We start from the raw sequence: 21,159 nt of genomic DNA, 5'->3' as shown, positions 1-21,159 counted from the left end.
CTCAGTGCGCGCGGCGGGCTCCGCCTCCGCCTGACCCGGATACAGACAGCGCTGCCTCGGCCGCGAGCGTGGAGCCGGCCCGGCGCCGCTGCAGCAGCGGGAGCGGAGCGCTCCGGCCGTGCCATGGGATTGTGGTGACTGCCCGGCCCCGCCGCCCGCCCGCCCCGCGGCCATGGCCCCCATGGGCATCCGCCTTTCGCCGCTCGGCATGGCCGTGTTCTGCCTGCTGGGGCTGGGCGTCCTCTACCACCTCTACTCCGGCTTCCTCGCCGGCCGCTTCGCCTTCTTCATGCTGAGCGAGCCGGCCGCCGGCGGGCCCGAGACGCCCCACGGCTCCGCGGCCGGCGGCGCCGTGGACCTGCGGGAGCTGCTGGCCGTGTCCGTGCTGGCCGCCGTCAGGGGCGGGGAGGAGGTGAAGCGGGTCCGCGAGGGGAACGTCCTCAACGCCAAGGCGAAGGGGAAGACGCGGGAGGGGGCCGAGGAGCAGCTGACCACCGGCGACCTCCTCTCCAACCGCAGGATGTTCTACCTGCTGAAGGGCGCCTTCCCCGCCGTGCAGGTGGGTGCCAGGCCCCTCCGTGGGGCGGGGGCTGCCGCGGGCCCGGCGCTGGGACCCCGGTGTGGAGCCCCGGCGCTGGGACCCCGGTGTGGAGCCCCGGCGCGGGGCTGCTGCACACCGGCACCTCTGCGGTCTGTAACCGCCGGCGGGAAGCGCTGCCCTCGTTTGCGCTTTTCCTTCCCCTCCCGCTGAAGTTGTGGCAGTGCCACCTCATGGTTTTTGCCCTGGGTGTTGGGTTGCAGGGGAAGGAGTTGGAAGGAGTTGGAGCGTGTTGCAAGCGAAGCCACGCGAGGTGAAACAGTATCAAACAATACGGGCATGGAGGGGTGGGGGAAGCACCGAGTCTCTCTCTAGTGGATCGTGAGCTCTGGTTAAAGATACGAGTAATTGCACAGCGCAGATTCCGCGTACGGTTAAGGTAAAGGGATCCGGAATGCCGTTGTTTTTGTAGTTACCCTTCCTGCTAGTTGTCCTTCCTGCCGTCAGTTATGGGGAGAGCCAGGAGTGGGGAGCAGCGATCGAGAATTCGAGGCTTAGGAACATAGCGCTGCAATAATCGAGTGTTTAGCGCTCGTGGCTGTGGGACAGCAGATAAGCACATCTGTGTTAATACTGTGGACCACTGCCTACCTGAGCAAAATGAGTTCACTTTGCTTTCAGAGGTGTACACCCCTCCCTGCTCTCCCTCACTTCTGAAATCTGGGTCTAGCTCTTAAGGTTGCACCCTAACCTTTGAACTATACTTTCAGGCTTTTTAGGGTTTGTTGGCATCGTTTCTGTTTTCACTTCAGTAAATCGGAACTTTTGTCTCTTGATGTTAAATTCCTTTATAAATTCCTGTTAAATAGCTTTTTATGGCCATTTAAAATGGGTAGAAAGCCCTAAATTTGTATTTCAGAGGTGGTGATCATATGCTTCTGCTGGACAGGTTGACAGAAAAAGTAGCTAAGTCTGGTTTTTGGTTGGTGAGTTACTATTCAATTTTCAGTAGTTGTTTTGAAAGTTCCACAGGATAATGTGTAGTTTTTTGTTTGTTGGCTTTTTGGGTTTTTTTTGTTTGTTTCTTTGTTTTGGTGGAGTTTTAAAGTGTCATAAAGAACTTATTGCATGTGAAATCTAGAGGAAAACAACAAATTCTTCAGTGTTTAAAGTAAACTTGATATGTGACTAATCTTCCTCTACAGAAAGATTATGCATATTCTGTTCTGAAGATTTCCTGGATTGTCTGTCGGTGACAAGCCACCTTCAGAAGCCCAGTGTTAAAGGAAGAAAAAGTATTGACCCCTGTTCTCTTGCATTATTCAGTGTCCTCATGGAGCTTGGCTTTACAGCTTAGCTGGCTTGAAACCTCTATGCTTTCTCCCCTTGCACAGATGGAAGGACTTCATTAATCTAGATGTAAGAGTTCCCTGTGCTTCTAAAGAAGGCTGGGAATTTGGTCTGGGCTTGAAGAGTACAGTAAACTGTGTGTTGCCTGTTGTGTGGTCATGTGTAAACTCTGCTCTGGAGCCTGGAATTCTTAGCAGTGACAGTCTGACTTGTGTCTTTCACAAGTTTTTCAGGTGATCTAAAGTTATTCAGTCTGACAGATCAGCTGTGGGATGTTTAGTATTCTAAGAACATGATGGGGATAATAACAGCTTATCTTACGTGGTGTTAAAAAATATTCCCTAAGCTATGCATACACTGATAAGGCATTTTGTCTCTTAAAGTCTGTGATGAAGATGTATTCATAAACTTTTGCCCAAACTAAAATAAAAGCTTTCCTTTACTACTATATACATACATGTGGTTCTCAGGTGTGAAGACAAAGTATCATCTCAATCTACTAATCCATCGAGGGTAACTTCAGAACAACCCATCTAAGACTGCAGCTCTTTCGTAGAACAGACCTGCTGAGTTTTGGTGTGAATATAAGGATTATAGAGGATTTTCTGAGGCAGTATAAAATTGCATAATGTAAGAAATATCTTATTTTATATCTGTAATCTTATCCCCCTGTACAGAGTGACACTCCAGAATAAAAGATGCTGCTGAAGTCAAATAAACCTCCTCTTCTCTCCTTGCTAGAGAAGATGATGCTAATAAAAGCTGTCAAACAAAAACTGAAATAATTCCAAGAGTAAGCTTATGCAAAATGCTGATTTTTCTCACATCGTGAAGTTGTTGAGCTTAACAGGGGTACCTCAGTATTTAAATTGTTGCCAAATGCTGCAGCCAGGAAGATGAAGCAGCACAAAAACTAGGTGCTAAGATATGCCTGTAAAGCAAAGGAAATGGAGTTGTTCAGTCTGGAGAAGGCTTCTGCAAGACATTACAGTGGCCTTTCAGTGCCTGAAGGGTACTGAAGTAGGAGAGCTGGAGATGGACTTTATACAAGGGCATGCATTGACAGGACAAGGAGAATGGCCTTCATCTGAAAGAGGGCAGGTTAAGATTGGACATTAGGACAAAATTCTTCACTGTGGGAGTGGTGAGGCACTGGAGCAGGTTGCCCAGAGAAGTTGTGGCTGCCCCATCCCTGGAAGTGTTCAAGGCCAGGCGGGAGGCTTTGAGCAGCCTGGTTTAGTGGAAGGTGTCCCACCACATGGCAGGGGGGTTGGAGTGACATGAGCTGGAAGATCCTTTCCAGCCCAAACCGTTATATTACTCCATGATTCTCTAAGAATAACCATGGCTCTCCAATGTTTCAAAATAATCAAGGGGAGAAGTCATTCAACTGAAATAAACAAAAGCAAGTGAGCTGCGTTGGATTCCCTGTTTTGTGCTGCTGGACATAAAAAGGGAAAGCATGCAAAGTGTCTGAAGCAGATCGGAGTCTCTTAAAGTGTGGTTATTAAGAGAAGATAGAAGAGTTAGGCTTCTCACTTGCAGAAGCTGAAATAAATCTGGGAAAAGTCTTATAATACTAAGAGTTGGGATTTATAAAAAAAGCCCTTTCAAAATCTGAGGGGGAAAAAATCCCACAGAAAATGTTTGCCTTTGTTCTGTTAAGTAAAGGTATTGTCTGTACAGAGGAAGAGGAATTCCACTGCTGACATCAGCTGCTCTGTTTGATATAAATAGATGCATTTGCATCAGTTAAGGCTTCTCAAGCTGTGTTAGGTAAGACCAAAGAGGTGCAGCTCAATTGTGTTTTATCACTGAAGTAGATTTAGTGGTGGTGTTTTTATACCCCTCAGAAACAAGTGTGAGAAAGATAAGGGCCAAAGAGGCAAGTCACTTACTGCTACCTTGGCTATTACCCAGTGTTGTCTGATTGCACTCAACATCCAGCAATAAATATTTGCATGTGTATTCCATGAAGCATCTCTGTACAGTTGATTTTGAAATATACTTAATGCTAAAATACATGCATCACTTTCTCTTGGTGAGGTTCTCAACTGCAGTTACATACCAATATGTTGTCCTCATTTATTTGTCTTGCTAAGAACGAGTTAAAGCTCTGATCCAGCTGTAATCATCCCCTCTGCTTCTTTCATTTTTTATTTACTGTTTATCTTTTCTGGGTTACTTCTCTTCTTTCCTGGTTGGTTCTCCATGCAGCCCTATTTATTCCTTGTGCTGGCACAGTGGCAGTGTGATAAGGACTGGGGTGGGAGTTAGGTGAGGAGATTAAGGAGATGTTTAAGGCCCTGCTGCTGGGGTAGTAGTGGACTGGGGAGTCATTCTTTCCAAATTCAGTGATAGACTAGCCAGAGACACTGGTATGTTCTGCTCAGAAGAGCTTCTGTGAAGAAATGATCTCGTAATTCCAGAGTTTCAGCAGCATTACCTGCTAAAAGATCCCTCTCAGCATCATGCCTTAGGGTCTTACTTCTTTTAATGTGGCCTGACCAGAGATCAATGTCAGGACCTTGATAACTGAATGTATCCCGAGTAAAAATTTAAAATAAAAGTTATTTAAAAGAAAGGTTATTTAGGAATATCCTGGTTCACTTCCCATTACAGCTCATCTTCAGCACATCTGAAGGAGCAGCCCTGCTTGGTCACAAAGGCAGGAATGATTGACAGAGTGTTCCTTAAACTTTCACTTTGACCACGTTACCTCTTGTCCTCTGACTGAAAAAGCCAATTTTAATGTGATCCACACAATTCTGCTGTTTGGTTGCTGCTATACTAGAGTTATTTTCACAGGATGCAGACTTCAGTCTTACTGGTCAGATTATGTTCTGCCCTACATTCCCATTTTGAGCTGTTTTGGCTTATTTTTGTTCTAGAGTTGCATCAGCTCTATGTCTTGTTTTCTAGTGTAAATACTGAATAGAGTTTCATCTTGTTTGCTCCCTCTTTTTTTTGATTGTGACTGTGGTGGAAATCAAGTCTTCCTCTGTCCCAGTCTTTCTCTTTGAGCATCTTTTTATGAGTCTTGACACTGTTCTGAATACAAATGTTCTTCTATCTCTTTCCCAATTAAGACTGATGATAAATACTGCATTTCAAGCTTATGCATGATAATGCTGGAATCAGCGTTTGAAATGAAAATTTAAGAACGTGTCACTTTTACTTTGATTTTCTTCTAAATTAATCTGGCTTTCGAAGATTAATGACTCCGAGCACTCCTTTTTTGTCAGGCTCTCTGAAGTACTGTCTAGGTTTAAACTCACTGTTTACAAGCTTCTGACCACAGTGCCAACATGCCTAAAAAACTGAAATTTCATCTGGGGTGGCACACTCTGCAACTGATACTGATTCTGTGTGAAAGATAGATATGTTAAAGAAGTAGGTTTAAAAAACAAAATACTACTTAAACTTCAGAAGTATTGCACTTTAGTGGAGAAGTTCAGTAATTTGTCTTTTCATGTTGTGAGAATGGCCTCCTCAGGTCTTAGGGCTTTTAATAAAATTAATGTTCTTCTGCCCCAGATGATCTAAGTAAAATAAGAAGTGTGAATGTCAATCTGAAATCTCAGTAATAGGTGTCTGGAGATACATCTCCTAACACGGGTGCCAAATGATGCCAGATGACTTATGCCTACTCTCTTTGCATCAAAATGAACTTAAAGACTGTAACTTTATGCTAATGAGTTCCGTGATTATCTTTTCAGATGCAATTAGAAGTGTTCATTTGGCTTGTTTGTACACTGGGGGTGTTTAATCTATCAGCTGAGCATCTGGAGAGTTGAATTTCTTAGTGTAGCCACTCACAAACAGTGGAAGTTTTCAGGGTATTATCTGTTTTACTGGTAGATTTCTAATCTGTCCTTACTTGGATGTTTTCTTAAAATGACAAGAAGTGTTGCAACTCTTGTGATGAGCAAGTCATCCCTTTCTCTTTGCTAGACTTGGGTCTGTATAGAACTGTAATAGAGAGTTTTGCCATCTACTGAAACTACTTGTGTGAGCTAATGAGCAAGTGGCTCTATTTTTCTGGTCTAAAATTCTAGTTGCTTCTGCAGATTACTGGTGGAAACAGTGAATCCTGTGATCCATGCTGATTCCCTCAATTCCACTTTTGTTGTTTTTACCAACCTCTATTCATCGTAAGGCCAGAGAAGAAGAGTTGTCACTGGATGCGTCTTTATCATTTATTAAATCCTGTTTCTTTCAGTGTGCTTCCTACTGGCTTAATGGCCAAAGTTACCAAACGAGTTTTGATAAGCACTAATTGAGCTTCTGGACATTTAGGCTTGTCCAGATTCTTCTTTGCACATTCTGTCACCTTGTTCCTGCATTAAGTGACTTCTTGTTGCTAAAATAAACAAAGATGTAGTTGATGGTAGAGGGAAATCTCTGTCTGTCTGGACTTAGGTGCCTTGAAAAATGTATGTGTCCATTTTCAGTGTTGTGGTATAATTGTAGAAATATTTGTTTTCTGATCAAATGAATGACAACATGAGACCAGTGGGTTTATACCTCTTGTTATTGCATACATTTGTATGATTTTATACCTTACATATTTATATACAAATACATTTTATAGTTTTAAACGTAATTAAAATTTAGTACTTTAAACTTACAGTTTTTAAGCTTAATTACCTTTTAATAAGTTGGGGTTTTTTTGTTTTTTTTTTTTTTTTTAGAAAACCATGTGATTCAGCAAGGTCTTCTCTCCTTTCATAACAAAATCTGCCTTGCTAAAACTCTTTGTAAATTGAACCTTGGCAAGAGGAACATTTTTGAAAGGCACGAAGATCACCTGTAAAAGCTTATTTTTCCTTTCTAATATGTTGTGGTAATCTAAGGAGGAAAAGAACCTTTTCAAAAGGAAGCAGCTGGCTTAAAAAATGTCAGTGTATTGAATAAAATTAAGGGGTTTTTTTCCTATGCTGGTAAGGCTACTATTCAAATTTTTTAAAGCTTAAAGGTATTTTAAATTTACAAATAGAAGTGTTACTTTGATTTCCCAGTTTGCATTCTTTTCAGAGTTAAGTAACCTAAACTTTCAAGAAGCAGCTTTCATTCACAGTGAAAATTCTTATTCACCACCCCCAAATTTAAAAGTTGGAAGGGAGGGATCATGAATGGTCCTGGGTGCAGGTGAGCTAAGTCTTGGTGTGAATGCACACCGCTCCCTTTGTAACAGATTTTGTAACCAGGATAGGTTAGATACTTTCCTCAGATACTGGAAATACGGTGCTTTGTGCTCTCGTGGAGCGTTCTCTCCTTTTGAGCATATTTATATGTCCTGACTTGTCAAGTGGGTGTTTACATTCAGAAGTTTTGGCATCTGATTCCTTCACACGATTTGTGTATGTACAGATGCTGTGAGAAGCTGAGACAGCTTTCACCTCTGATACATTTGAGGAGAAAAACAGAGAAGCAGAGCCAATGGAGGTAAAACAGTCTGACTTGTAGTGCAGGAGGTATAGGGCTGCTCTTTGGTGCAGTGCAGCAGCAGTGGTTGAAGGGGTCTCTAAGTGGGGGAAATACCAAAGACTGCTGGTCGAACCACTCTCCCCTGAGCTGTGACATCTCTGAAGCACAGTCAAATAAGAGCAAATCAAGTACAGTCCCATGCAGCCACCTCATAGGTACTGACCTTCACATCTTCCAAGGTTGTGGTACCCAAGTGGTGGATATCCTAGAGTCATAAAATGACTTGTGTTGGAAGGGACCTTAAAGATCATCTTGTTCCAACTACCCTGCTGTGGGCAGGAATACCTTCCACTAGACAAAGTTGCTCAAAGCCCCATCCAGTCTGGTCTTGAACACTTTGAGGGCTGAGGCATCCACAGCTTCTCTAGGAAACCTGTTCCAGTGCCTCACCACCCTCACAGTAAAGAATTTCTTCCTAAAATCTAAGCCAAATCTCTCCTCTTTTAGCTTAAAACCATTCTCCCTTGTCCTATCCCTATCTGCCCATGTAAAAAGTTATTCTCCCTATTTTTATAAGCACCCTTTAAGCATTAGAATGCTGCCTTAAGGTCTCACAGCAGCCTTCTCTTTTCCAGGCTTAATAAACCCAGCTCTCAGCCATTCTTCATAGGAGAGGTGTTAATCCCTCTCATCATCTTTGTGGCCCTTCTCTGGACCCACTCTAACAGGTCCACATCATTATCATGCTGAGGATTCCATACCTGGTTGCAGCACTCCAGGTGGGGTCTCACCAGGGCAGAGTAGAGGGGGAGAATCTCTTCCCTCCTCCTGCTGGCCATGCTGTTTTTTTCATGCATCCCAGGAGGTAGTTGGCTGTCTGGACTGTGAGCACACATCCATGATAAACCCCAAGTCTGGCTATGTTATGCTGCTCTCAGTGGGTTCTCCCAGACTGTACTCACGCCTGGGATTGCCCCAGACCAGGTGCACCATCTTGCACTTGGACTTGCTGAACTTCATGAGGTTCTTGTGAGCCAACTTCTCAAGTTTGTCCAGGTCCCTCAGGATGGTGTCCTTTCCTTCTGTTTTGTCACATGCACTCCTTGGTTTCATGTCATCTGGAAACTTGCTGAGGGTCCATTTGATCTTACTATTGTAAGGACATAATTATCAGATGGGGATATTGATGCTCTCTGGAATAAAGTGCTGTGCTACCTCATGTTTTTCAATATACTGGATTATTTGTGTATTAAAATATAAAATAAGTATTGAGCTGGAGAATTCTGTGGGGAAGGAGAGGGAGTACTAAATTAAAAAAAAAATTCACATGCCACCAAACACTTTCTAAGAAAAGCATTGCATTTTCATGTACTGATGTGTGATTTTACAAATAGAAGCTTCTGTTTTGGGATGGGGGCTGGGGGTGTTTGCATATATTTTTTCACTTTAATTTACCTTCGATGGGTGAATTCAAAGGCATAACTACAGTTGTGTTCCACTCTTTCAGACCAGGAAAAAACCTGAAGTTGTGCACCATGCCAGGGACAGCTAGCTGGTATTCAAGTAGGCTTTTTGAGTGAAGAGCTGCCACAAAGACAGCATGAAGTGCTGGTAGGGACTAAACCAGGACAGGACAAAGAGCCACTGTGAGTTTCCCTGAAGTCTTTAAGTGGTCAGGACTGTTGGCTGTTTGTTAGAGCAATGCATTTATCCAGACAAGTTCATAGTATACTGGAGTTGCTTCCTGTGTTCCTGAGCAGATCTGTGTTCCCATCACCAGTGTGCTGGAGGGGAGTGTTCTCTGTGCAGAGGTTTCTGAAGGCTGGAAACACCTGGGTGTTTTGGAAGGCACACCATGGACTGATCCTGGTATTGGTGTTGGACCTCTGCTGCTGGCTTCTGTGAGCAGCATCCCTCATTTGTTGTTATGGAATTCCTGCACCTTACAGGCTGGTTTTGAGGAAGCTCTGTACTGGTCAGATGCAGCCCAACTGCCTTGTTTATGAAATAATGGTTTTTGGTTTTTTATTTTACTTTCCAGCAGTATTCCATGCACTGATTTACATATATTTTATTAAATCTCTGTGTTTGATGCAGTTCTTTGTGAGGAGGGCTTTTGCTTCAAGCATAACTGGGGAAGTTTGCCAAAATGTAGTTAAGCATTGTGTCAGTGCTTCCAGAACTTCCCCAGGTGGGCTTTTACACCTTACAGCTATTAGGCAATTAACCCCAGAACATCTTGCTGAGATAAGGTCTAGTGTCTGAAATATTTGGCCTTGTGACTGTCTTTCTACCATAGCTACTCCTAATTTATGAGTGAGGATTTGGGATTGCAGTGAACTACATATCGCTTGAGAAAAGTTTAAACTGTGAGGTCATGGCCTCTGGAGGCTGCCAGCAGATGAGAATGACAAATAGGAACATGGAATTAACACAGAGGCATGTTTTCCAGGTATATTTTCCTGCATTAAAATAAAAAGAAAAAAGCAGGAATAAAAGAAGCTTTCAGTTTTAAGGGTTGGTGAGCCCCTCTCAGGCAAATATTTAGCCAAGGCTACAGAGTAAATGGTCATATGAATGGAAGTAGTGACCTGGTTGGAGGGGGTGGGATTTGTGGGGTTTTGTTTTGGTTTTGGGGGGGGTTTTGTTTGTTTGTTTTGGTTTGGCTTTATTTGGGGATTTTGGTCTGGTTTGGTTTTTGGGGTTTTGTTCATTTGTTGGTTTTACTTTCTCCAGATGGCTGTGCAACCTTCTCACTCTTTCCCCAGTTTTTTTCTAGTGGAATAATCATGTCTGTTGAGAGACAATCATTATAAATGCTGCACAAAATCTGAACTAGTAGGTGGTCTTTCTCTGAAAACAGTACCTTTCAGGTGGTTTCAGACTTCAAATTCTAGTGTACTGTAACAACAGGTCTAACAAGATATTCTTCCTTTTGAGCATGGGTTCCAACCCTTTAACTTTTTGGAGGCCCCTTTCTTCTGTTGAGGAAATGTTTTTTTATGATGCTATGTCATGTGCTGCAGTGGAACTTTGACTGCCCAGGGGCTGTGTTGAGACTGCCAAGTCTGTGGAAGTACTCATCTTGACTTTGCAGAACTGTTTTCCCTAGGGGAAAATGCAATCGTCAGGTTTATTGGACAGTGACAGATGTTTAATTTGTAAATGTCATGGCAGCTTCAAGAGCTCCATGTTTGGCATATAATGCTTAAAATACTGGTTTTACGTGAGAAGACAGCTATGATGTATGGCTGGAGTTGCTGCAGTTCTGCTTCCTTTTTCTTTTTGAATTCTCTTGGAGAAAATGGCCCTTAACTCTTGGCTAATAACCTGTTACAGTTGAGGTCTGTCACATTCAAACGTTGTCTGATAGCTCCTTCATTTTCCTTGTCTTTCCATGTCACTTGCCTCCAATTTTTGGGACAACTGCATCTCTGGTCATCCAAAAATATTGTGCTACTGCAGTCACAAGGACATTGCATTGGGTTTTGCAGATCATTACTCCATTCAACAGATTGGTGCTGTGTGCTCCCCTACTGGGCCAAACTCCACTTGCTGTACTGAAATGCCCTCTGGTGTGAAGTAAAGTTCATTAAGCTGGGCAGCAGGTGACAATAGGCTTACATGTGACTTTTGACTGCTGTTTATAAATGTTCTTCATGGGCCATCTTAGGACCTTACCCCAACCTACCCTAAAAATGAGTATGGGTTGTTACTTACTTGTTTGTGAAATAAATTTGTCTGACAGTTGTGTAGTGGTTAAATTCAACTGAGCTGCTAAAATTTCTATCTGTAACTCAATGCCGGCAGCAGGAATATATGTACTAAGATTTCTTCTTGTCCAAGTCATGCACAATCTGCACAATATCTGGTGATAGTATATCTGTACATTTCCATGTGCATCTAGTGGTCTGTATAAATTGAGTATTAAACCCCCTACTGTCTGTGTACTGTGTGATTCTCCAGAGTCAAATGTTCTGCTGGTAGTCCTTAAAGCAACTGCATTTAAATAGTGATTCGAAAAAATGCGATTCATGCTGTGGGAATGTTCAGTAGGGAGAGCTGCAGCCAAAGCAACAGTGTCCAGCTGTGGTGTGGTTCACAGTAAAATTCTGGATTGTGGTTTTGCATTGCTTGTCACATGACCATAATAGCCTGTGAGCTGCTGAAAAATGACTAATTCCTGCATTTGAGGTGAAGGAAGAAAGAGAAAATGTGAGCAAACCTGTAATTTTCCCAAGTGCTGCAGTTGGTGTATCTGATATGTTAATGCAACTACTTTGTTGTCGCACCACAGATAAATTCTGAGGAGCATGTTGACACAGCTGATCAGGAGACAGTCTCCTGGGATCGCAGTATTCCTGAAGACATAAAGCAAAAAATACAGCCTAAAGAGGTGCCAGCAGAAAGTGTCACTGTCTGGATTGATCCATTAGATGCTACACAAGAATACACAGGTAGCTGATTCTTGTTGACAAATCATGTGTGTAATTCTGATGTTTGCCTTTACCCTGGAGACAAAATAGTAAGTACCTAAAATGACGTCTCTTGTTAAAGTGTCTTATGTCAAAGCTATTTGTGATTTACTTGAACAAATTGCATAATGAAATCTCTGTGGTTCTCAAATTACAACATTTATATATTCCATCTCTGAAATTACTTTGGTATCCTTGCAACTAAGTAATTGCCATAATAAATGGTGACTGTCAGTTATGGATTGTACTGGAATTTCACATTTCTATATTTCAGTCATTACTGTGACAACACTAAGTATCTTAGATTTTTGGTTTTGCTTATTTAAAGTAAATGCTAAGTAAATATCCTATTTAACTTGATATAAGAAAATTTGTGCTGTCATTTTTCAAAAAAGCATGCATAATTCAGTCTTCCCCCTTTTCCAATGTTTTCGGACGTCACATAAGCAGTTCAAGGCAATCCAACTAAAATCCTTGCTGATAAGTACTAAGGAACAATGGAAAAAATGGGATTTTTTTTGGTGACTATTTCATTGATACAATTATCCTTTCCAGTGAATCTTCTTTGGGTTTTTAATTACCATTTTTGAACTGATAGAGAATAGGAGGTCAGGCAGAGAAGGAAGAAGCAGAAGAATGCAGGGGCACAGATTTCCATGAAAACATGTGTTGCATAAGACACAGGTGTTAGCATTAGATCTGGTGGCAGTTTAGGTTACATCTACTGAACAGGAAAAATTGCTGGAAAGCTGAAAAGTCTTTAAAGTCTTTTGAAAACTGAAAGATTATATGAAGATACATCAAAGTTACATAACTGTAAAGAGGCAGAATGTAAACTGGTCTTCAGAGAACAATCTGAATCATCTCCTGTCTGTTTTCCTTTTGTGTTCTTGACATTTGATTGTAAACTTGCTCACTTTGTTGTTTTCGTCCACAGAGGATCTTCGACAGTACGTCACAACGATGGTTTGTGTGGCTGTAAATGGTAAACCAGTAATAGGAGTGATACACAAGCCCTTCTCATCATATACAGGTACCTTCAGGCCTTCACATATTTCCATCATGGTCAGTCACAGTGTTAATTAAAATTTGGTGTTTCAGGGGACATCTGTAGGTATAAATGAGAAAATAGTACCAGGGGCAAAAGGGCACTGCAGGAGACCTCAAAATTAGGGCTGCAGATGTGTTCTGTGCTGTAAAACCACAAGGAAAATGCTGCCCTTGTTTAACCTAAAAATTATGCATTTAGAACAAACTAACTGAAAATATATTTAAGAGCTAAGATCTCTTCAATCAGAGTGCTTATAGCAAACAAAAAAAAAAGTTAAACCTACAAATACTGATCAGTTTCATGTGTGCTTTTAGTCTTTAGCAAAAAAAGAGTACTTTTCTCATTTAGCAGAATAACTTGGGTCTGTGATAAATATACCCAGGAGCTGCTGTTTATTCACTGTGAATAAAAAAATTGAATTAAGATCTTAATGGCAACTCTTTGTATGTAACAGGCAAGACTGTCTAGTATAGCCTTATTGATTATCTGACATGCTTTAATGCCACAACTGTGAAGTAATTAATTCTTCAGTATTAATGATGTATCAGCAAGCATTGCTGCAAGTTTGGCAATTTGCATGCACTTCTTAAAGCTTCAAAGCAGTTTAAGTATTCATGGCTTACTGTGTACTTAAAACAGGAATTTCTGTTTACATTTTCTCTTAGGCAATACTGACCTCTAGAGTTCTGAAGTTCTGCAGTAGCTCAGGCACAAAAACTAAGTCTAAATAAATGCATTTTGTATTTGTTCTCTTTTTTTGGCCCGCTGAACACTCAACATTTTGTGCTAAATATTTTGCTGTCTATAAATATGGGTTTAATTACCAGTCACTTAAGTATGTGATGTATTTGAATATGCTTCAAGAATCTTGGAGGTTTTGGAACAGTTTTTTTAGGTATCAATACCTATCTCAAGAAATAGGGTTTTAGCTTGCAATGTTGAGAATTTCTCTGCTTTAATAATAGTGAAGTGTGCAATGTTCAGACAAGAAATCAGATGAGATGCAATGAATTCTGTGTGACAAGTATTCATTTTCCAAGCTGGAAATACCAATATGTTTTGAGTCAGATTGTTCCTAATACTACCACACAAATACAAAGCAATAAAGGGCAGTCAGCATTGTTTTTACACACAGCTCAGTCTGTTGCCAAACAACCTGGCTCTCTACTGAGATGAAATTGCTGGGTAGTTTACTAAGTAAATGTCAGATTAATGGTTAGGGGATGCCACCTACCAAGCTTGGCTTTGAACGTCATGATGAAACAAGTGGGAAGTTGTGTATTCTAAATGCAGTTGTGTGAAGCACAACATCAAATATCTTTCTTTGTAGCACTATCCTCCTGAGCTGTTTCCTTCCTTAGCATTAGTATCCTTCTGAACAAAATGACTCCATAGCATTTTTGGTATCTGCTTTAAAGGGTAGTGGGGCATTTTTTTCTTACATAAAAATATTGAGGAAATTTCTGATAAGGAGATATCCTTTTAACTTTGGTTAAAAGGTTTCCAATTGCAAGTTCTGAATATTAACTACTTGGGATTTTTCCCTCTTATTCTGTTCTTTGGAAGTATCACACAAGAACAGTCAGGCTTGGGATAATGGCATATGCACCAATGTGTGTGTGGCCTGTTTGTCTTCCCTTGTGTGCACATGTGGATATGCACCGCATCCCCTGTCAGCCCTAACTTTCTCTGTTACAGTAGTGAGAGATATTAAGTCAGAGGTATCAATTACATATTCTTAGCTAAGTATCCTTTTATCTTCACACTTAACAGAGATTGTTTTTTGTAAATCTTAGCAGAATTTTTGTTTCTCTTGTAGCTTGGGCAATGGTGGATGGTGGGTCAAATGTAAAAGCTCGTTCCTCCTACAATGAGAAGACTCCAAGGATTATTGTGTCCCGCTCCCATGCCGGAAAAGTTGAGCAGGTTGCACGGCAGACATTTGGAAATAAAACTGTGATAATCCCCGCTGGTGGAGCAGGTTTGGTTCTTTAAGCATCCTATCCAGTTTATTGCTTCTGAATGTTTTAATGGTGTAGCTGTTACTAGGCAAAAGGATGTAACTGTGGTGCCTCCTCTTTTTCCTCTTGCTTTTTCATCTTCACATCACTGAAAGCAAGCGCTTGACCCTAGGGACACAGTTTTTCCTGTGTTTGGGAACCTGCATGCAAACTTGGTTCAGACTTCAGGCTGTTCACAAGTCAGTATGTTACTGAATCTAGGCCTGGGCCAGCAGTGTTGTTGTGGTCCTTTCATTGAAACATGCTGATGTATGTTCACTGAAGGCACTGATGCCTCAGTGGGAGAGAAAGGGTTGTGTGACCACAGGCAGAATCATGGAAGAGAATCTGTTGGTTGTTAGCTGATAGTATGGTTGATTTAAAAAAAATTAAGAAAAAAGCCATTAAAGTTTGGTACTATTTATTGCATTTATGTCAAAAGAGAAAATTAGTGTCACTAAAGTCCATTTTTATCTGCCTCATACTCATTGAAGGAAGTTTTAGAATACTTTTTACTTATGCGATGTCCTTGTGCATATTACTGACAGAATGTAAATGTGAGGCACTAGTGTAAAGCAACAGAAGTTTTAAAGTCCCAGAAAGGCCATGTAAAATTTTATTTTTACAGAAATATATCTTTCTGTGTCTTTAATACGAAAAGCCAGAGCTCCCTTACAGATTTTTTAGTCAAGAAGGTCTTGCATTGCTTCTTTAGATAATGAATCTAAATGACAAAGAAAGGGAAAGTATAACTAATTACAGCAGCTCTTGTCCAGGGCTTGACTCTGTTTAAGAAGATAAAGAAATTAACAGATTAATGAAACAAGAATATTGGTCAAAGAGTTGAAAAACTGAAAAAATTCCATAAAAGAACACTTTTTGAGCAATTACTTTGTGCTGCATAATGGATAATAAAGGACTGCTTTGCTATATTAAAGAGTGGTGTATACATCTTCCTTGTACTGTAATAAAAAGCCAGGGAGAAAAAGATAGACTTGAGCAGGGGGTCTGATGCTGGTCAGCACTGGTGTGCCACGACCTTCCTAGAGAGAGTGTCCTGCAAAGAACAACTCTTCAGGGGCAGTGGCAGGCCTGCCTGGGCAGCAGGGGATTTCAGCAAGTGCAGCAACTTCTCTGCTACAAGTGATTCCAGCTCTTGGGATTCAGCTCTGTGAAGTCACCCAAGGCGAACTCGGGGACAGAGAGACAGGAGCCTCGTTTGGCTGTTCCACAGAGGCAGCTCTTATTGTCCAGCAGCCCCCGTGAAACTAAGGCCAGGGACAAACACTCCCTAGTCGGGGGCAGAAACAGGGGCCATTTATGGGAAGGGCAGGGGGTGGGGTAGTAACCAATTAGCCAACTGGGTACAGGCTATTACCATATAGAAACAAGACATGGTGGGGGTGGTTCACTTTGTCACCATGATCTGAGGAAGGCTGCTTATCTCTGGGGGGAGTCTTTTTGCCCTCAAGCCTCTCTCCTCCAAGGGAGTGCAGAGGGCTCTTGTGCCAAGGGCTCACAGCCCCTCCACATGAGCATGATACAGGGATTGAGAAATGAGTGAATAAACATAAGAGCAGAACTGTATTTTAGTTTCTGGTCTTTTAATGCGTTTCAACAGGAAAGCTTGGTTTAATTTTTTTTTACCTCTGACTATTTCTTCTAGGTTATAAAGTGTTGGCCCTCCTTGATGTGCCTGAAAAGAACCAAGAAGAAGCTGATGTGTATATCCATGTCACCTACATTAAGAAATGGGACATATGTGCTGGAAATGCAGTGTTGAGAGCGTTGGGTGGCCATATGACTACCCTGACTGGTGAAGAAATTAGTTACACTGGCTCAGATGGCAATGAAGGAGGACTTATAGCCAGTATCAACATGAACCATAAAGCACTAATTGAAAAACTTCCGGATCTGGAAAAAACGTCACACAAATAAACATGACTGATGGAGAAGTACAAGTTGTGCTTTTGGAGCCTCCAGATGCTCTGTCTGAAGAAGCAGCTGTGAAAACCTGCTGGAAAAGATGCACAGCAAAGCAAAGCAGTTTGGTGTGGGTTTGGGGACTATATTTTGCATTGGGTTTTGTCAGTGGTGGTATTTAAAAAGAATAAAATAATAATAATCAGAAGTAGGAAGGGGACCGATGGTCTCACACTTCAGTTTCCATGTTTTATTTTTTTCAGACTGTTTTCATGCAGTTCTTACACTCAAGGTGCATTTACCATATATATTGGTGAACATAGGTAAACTAAAGAAAAATCCAAATTTTTTCATAAAATAACTTGAGTATTTCTCACAGGAGTCTCTTGAAATCTTTTACTGTAGTTTTAGCAATTCCATAATAAAATAGGTAGGAAAAAAAGCTTGATTTATATAGGGATCTCATAGCTGTAAACAGTCTATCAGGAATCATGACCTCGTGTTTCGTATCCCCTGAATGGAAAGCACAAGAAGGTTGATTCAAATCTATATGCAGCAACAGATTATCTTTGACAGTGTGGCACTCTTTCTGCTTTTTAAGAGAAAAAAAGAAATGTTCTGTATTATTTTGATTTCTTTCCTGAAGATGTAAACCAGTTTTAGTTCAGGTGGGTTGTGAATATCAGTGTTTTATTAATCAGTGTAATTATTTCCTTATACCTTTTTAAAAGAAGGCAGCGTGTCCTTGTATAGTTTTTAGCAGTTACTTCTTGTCCTTGATTTCTGCAAACAGTGTTGAAGATGCATGCTAAATTTTTCTCTAATGCTTGTTCATCATGTGGTGTTTGTGCCTATAGAAGCAGCCTCTTCCTTCAGTACCTTTAGTTATTTTGTTTGTTTGGGTTTTCTTTCCATTGGACAGAGGTAATGAGTTTAACAGAAATAGTAGGTTGACTGGTTATTTCCATTTCCAACACAAGATACAAACCAGCAATTTTTCTACAACCCCAGGAATAGCTTTGTCATTTTAACTTGTGGCACACTCTTTTCTGCAGAAAGCTCTTCAGCCATTCCAAACAGCTTGTGCTTATTTGGTTTGTGGTAATTTACAGAGAGAGAGAGACCATTTGAATTTGAATCTGCTTAAGCAAGTTTGAAGAACATGTGGCACTTGAAGTACAGCAGGGTCTGCAAAATTTACTTAAAAATGTTCTTTGGATTCAGTACATAGAGAACAGAACGTGGGTCCTTTGATATCAAATGACAGTTTGTTGTACCTCTATCTTCAAACATTTAGCCATCTGCATTGTTGTTCTCTGCATCCCCCTGAAGGGTTTCAGAAGGTTCAAATATACCTGTTATTTGAATTATCAGAAAATAAGCTGCCCATCTGTCCTCAAGAATGCTAAAATTCTTAGTTACTATAAGATCTTTTCTGTTCAAAGTTTATTCAGTGTAGACCTGGGCTGCCTGATCAAAACCCTTAATTCTTTAACTTCTTTCATACTGTTAATGAGAGCTGCTCTTCTGATTAAAAAGAAGTTTTTCTCCTTATGTCAGTAGTGGAGAATGTTTAGATACTGCTTTCAACTTCTAGCTGAAGTTCACATTTCCAAAAGACCTCCCAGATGTTGCATAACTTACAGATACAGACTTCTATTTCTTGAACTCACTGGCAAAGGAGACTGAAGCTTAGTCCTGTGAGCCTCTTGGCGCAGGTAGTTTTTGGAGAACTTCTTTTCCAACATGGACACTATTGCTGCTCTTTGAAAATAACTTTGACGCATGTAGATAATTCACAAAGCAATTTAACTTTCAATTATTAAATTTAATAAATGCTATATGCTATGACAAATAAGTGATCATGCCCTTTTTAAAAAGGATCTGATCTATTTCAGAAAGTTGTTGAGCTTTCAAACTTCAGTGAAAAATAAAAATAACATTTATCATGGTTTTAGTAATATTTTACAAAAAGACTGCAGCTTTTTGAGACTGATTTTAATGTCTTAAAGGCTAGGTTTTTTTAAAGAAAGCTCTTCTTATGTTTATTTGTTAGAGAACATGGATTAAAATTTAAATATGAAAAATAACTGTAGTTAGCCTAGTATAAAAAGCTGATTGTGTCACAGAGATCAAATGCACAGTATTTAAATGGGCAATTAAGATAAAATGTTGTGGTTTTAGAACCAGCTTGAAATCTTAGGTAAACATACTTTATGAAAATGGGACTGCTTTTATTTTGGGGAATACTTTTATCACTTCCTTGCATAAGCTGTGATCAGACTTTCTTTATGGGAAATGAAAAATGGTATGTTATGTACAAGGGCTTACTTGTATATTAGTTGAAGGCATAGAATAGTGAACAAAAGTATTTCCATAAGTTATTTTTTCTTAATAAAATGAGGTACCTTAGGAGAAGCCCTCTTATCCTTCCTCCCTCATGCTGGCTAAAATGCCTAGCCTTCCATTAGGAAGACTTGTGCTTGTTTAGATACGTTAATATCCTAAATTGCTTTGTTGCAGTGGATCACAGTGTTCAGTACCTTTCAAAGAGGACCATTATTGGCCTAATCTCACTCCTGATGAAACTGAGGAGATGAGAGTGTGCTGCCCAGTTAATTACTTGTAGAGCCTGAGCTCGTAGAGCTTTCCCACAGTTGAGGGCCAAGGTAGTGCTTGTGATCTCCTGGTGTAATTTAAAGAGCAGCTGCTTTGGTGTGAGAACAGGTGAGCAGCTGGTGAGTATCAGTTTCAGATGTCATTTTGCAATAAATGTAACTCTAATGCAGACCAGCAAGTATTCACAAGTGCTTGCTTAGTGCACACGTCTCAGTGCACTTTGTTTGTACAGTGTTAACACTCAGTATATCATTTCTTTGACTGTGTTTACACTCCATTCTAAAACGTTCTGCTGTTCTGGCTTAAATATTTGTTTGGTCTCATCAGTGTGGATGTGACTTAACCTTATGCCCAGAGAGGTAGGAAATCATACCATACCCACATCTCACTGCTGGGCTACAACAGTGTTCTTTACATCTTAGCATTTTCCACATAAAGCTGTCACACACCATTTTTAGAGATGCTACTTAAAACAATTGCATGTTGTAGGTGGGTCCTACAAAAGTATATATTTTTAAAAGATTTTAATTAAAAAAAAAAAAAGTGGTATCATTCTAGCTCCAAATAAAGGGATTAAGAGAATGTATTATTTTAGCATTGGTTTTCCAATGGTGGATTTTTTTGAGTGGCTATTATGATTAAGGTAGTTGCAAGTGAAATTATTCTAAAACTGTATGTATTTTCTCTTTTTCATTCTGCTAAAAAGAGTGTATGGTAGCATAGATAATACCTGGTACTGTACCAAGAGTCCTAGCTTTCATTCCTTGAATGAATGTTTTTTAAATAAATGGACACAGAAATAAATGGGTTGAATATTGTATTTAACTGGTGTTGAGATTAACTTGTTTGCCAGACTTTTACAGATGGATTTAAGAGTTATTTGTTCTGATCTACAGAGCATGTAATGACAATGAAAATACTTAGTAGATACGGCTTACTTGGATAGGGAATTAACCATATAGGTGAAGCTGCAAAATCATCTAGTGATATTTTTTTCATACATTTACTTTTACTCCATGGTTTTTAGAGGGGGCATGTTTTCTATTTGGCTTCAGGTGTGAGAAAAGGTTTGATTTCTTTTTTTTATTATTTAATTTTTTTAAATGGCCAGTGGCTGGAGATCAGGGGTGGGGAGGGGAGTCAGTACTGGAGTTCATCTCTGCTTTTTTTGTTTATAAATAAGTGTACTCCAATGTCTTTGTAGCATCCTGTTATCTGTTGGAGTTCTACAACAGCGGTGCAGTATTGTATAATTCTAATTTAATGTGTAAAACAAGGAGCACACATCTCCCAAGAGCTGTGCAGTGAGAAGTGACCAAGTGTTGCTCTGGGCCTCTGCTGTGTTATGCCAGCAGAGAATGGCTGCTTCGTTGTCTCATGGATGTCATTCTAGTAGCAGTTTCTTTCATAGAAAACTGCTTTTCTAGGCTACTGCCTCTCCAGTTATGCCCAACCTCTTTGTAGATCTGTTTTCTGAAGTAAACTAGAGCAGTGGAAAGAATCAGATGGCTGTCCTGGAAAAGTTACAACAGAGGACGCTTCTGTTTCTTTATTTTTAAATTGCATCGATTGTTTAATTTCTCTTGTCTTTCAGGGGTTAGATAATGATACAGATAAGATTCAATGGGACCACAAATAAATGGCTGTGGGATTTTAAGCCCAAGCAAGAGGAGGGCAGGAAGGACTGCCTCTAACCAAGGCAAAGCTGAATGGATGGTTTTCTGTCAGGCCATTCCTGCTGAGCCTTTCTTCAGTGTTTTAGTGGTTTAGGCC

General features: G+C 40.6%; 1 protein-coding gene across 1 annotated transcript; it reads left to right on the top strand.

Annotated features, from left to right (window-relative positions):
• The first annotated feature begins 33 nt into the window (after positions 1-33).
• On the top strand, positions 34-20,206 carry BPNT2 (3'(2'), 5'-bisphosphate nucleotidase 2). Its single transcript, XM_069004780.1, has 5 exons — positions 34-559; positions 11,616-11,775; positions 12,731-12,826; positions 14,664-14,825; positions 16,511-20,206. The coding sequence occupies exons 1-5, from the start codon at positions 173-175 to the stop codon at positions 16,780-16,782; spliced, it is 1,077 nt and encodes a 358-aa protein (XP_068860881.1). The 5' UTR covers positions 34-172; the 3' UTR covers positions 16,783-20,206.
• Positions 20,207-21,159: the final 953 nt, after the last annotated feature.

Source organism: Aphelocoma coerulescens, chromosome 2 (assembly GCF_041296385.1).
Source record: "Aphelocoma coerulescens isolate FSJ_1873_10779 chromosome 2, UR_Acoe_1.0, whole genome shotgun sequence".
NCBI classification, from domain to species: Eukaryota; Metazoa; Chordata; class Aves; order Passeriformes; family Corvidae; genus Aphelocoma; species Aphelocoma coerulescens.
The sequence above is the reverse complement of the archived record's forward strand: the minus strand, read 5'-3'. Positions and strand labels throughout refer to the sequence as shown.

Bases quoted from the DNA above. Each gene is read 5' to 3' on its own strand.
- BPNT2 (XM_069004780.1), top strand. From the start codon at position 173: ATGGCCCCCATGGGCATCCGCCTTTCGCCGCTCGGCATGGCCGTGTTC. The intron at 12,827-14,663 runs GTACCTTCAGGC...TTTCTCTTGTAG, and splicing joins GCCCTTCTCATCATATACAG to CTTGGGCAATGGTGGATGGT. The intron at 14,826-16,510 runs GTTTGGTTCTTT...TATTTCTTCTAG, and splicing joins AATCCCCGCTGGTGGAGCAG to GTTATAAAGTGTTGGCCCTC.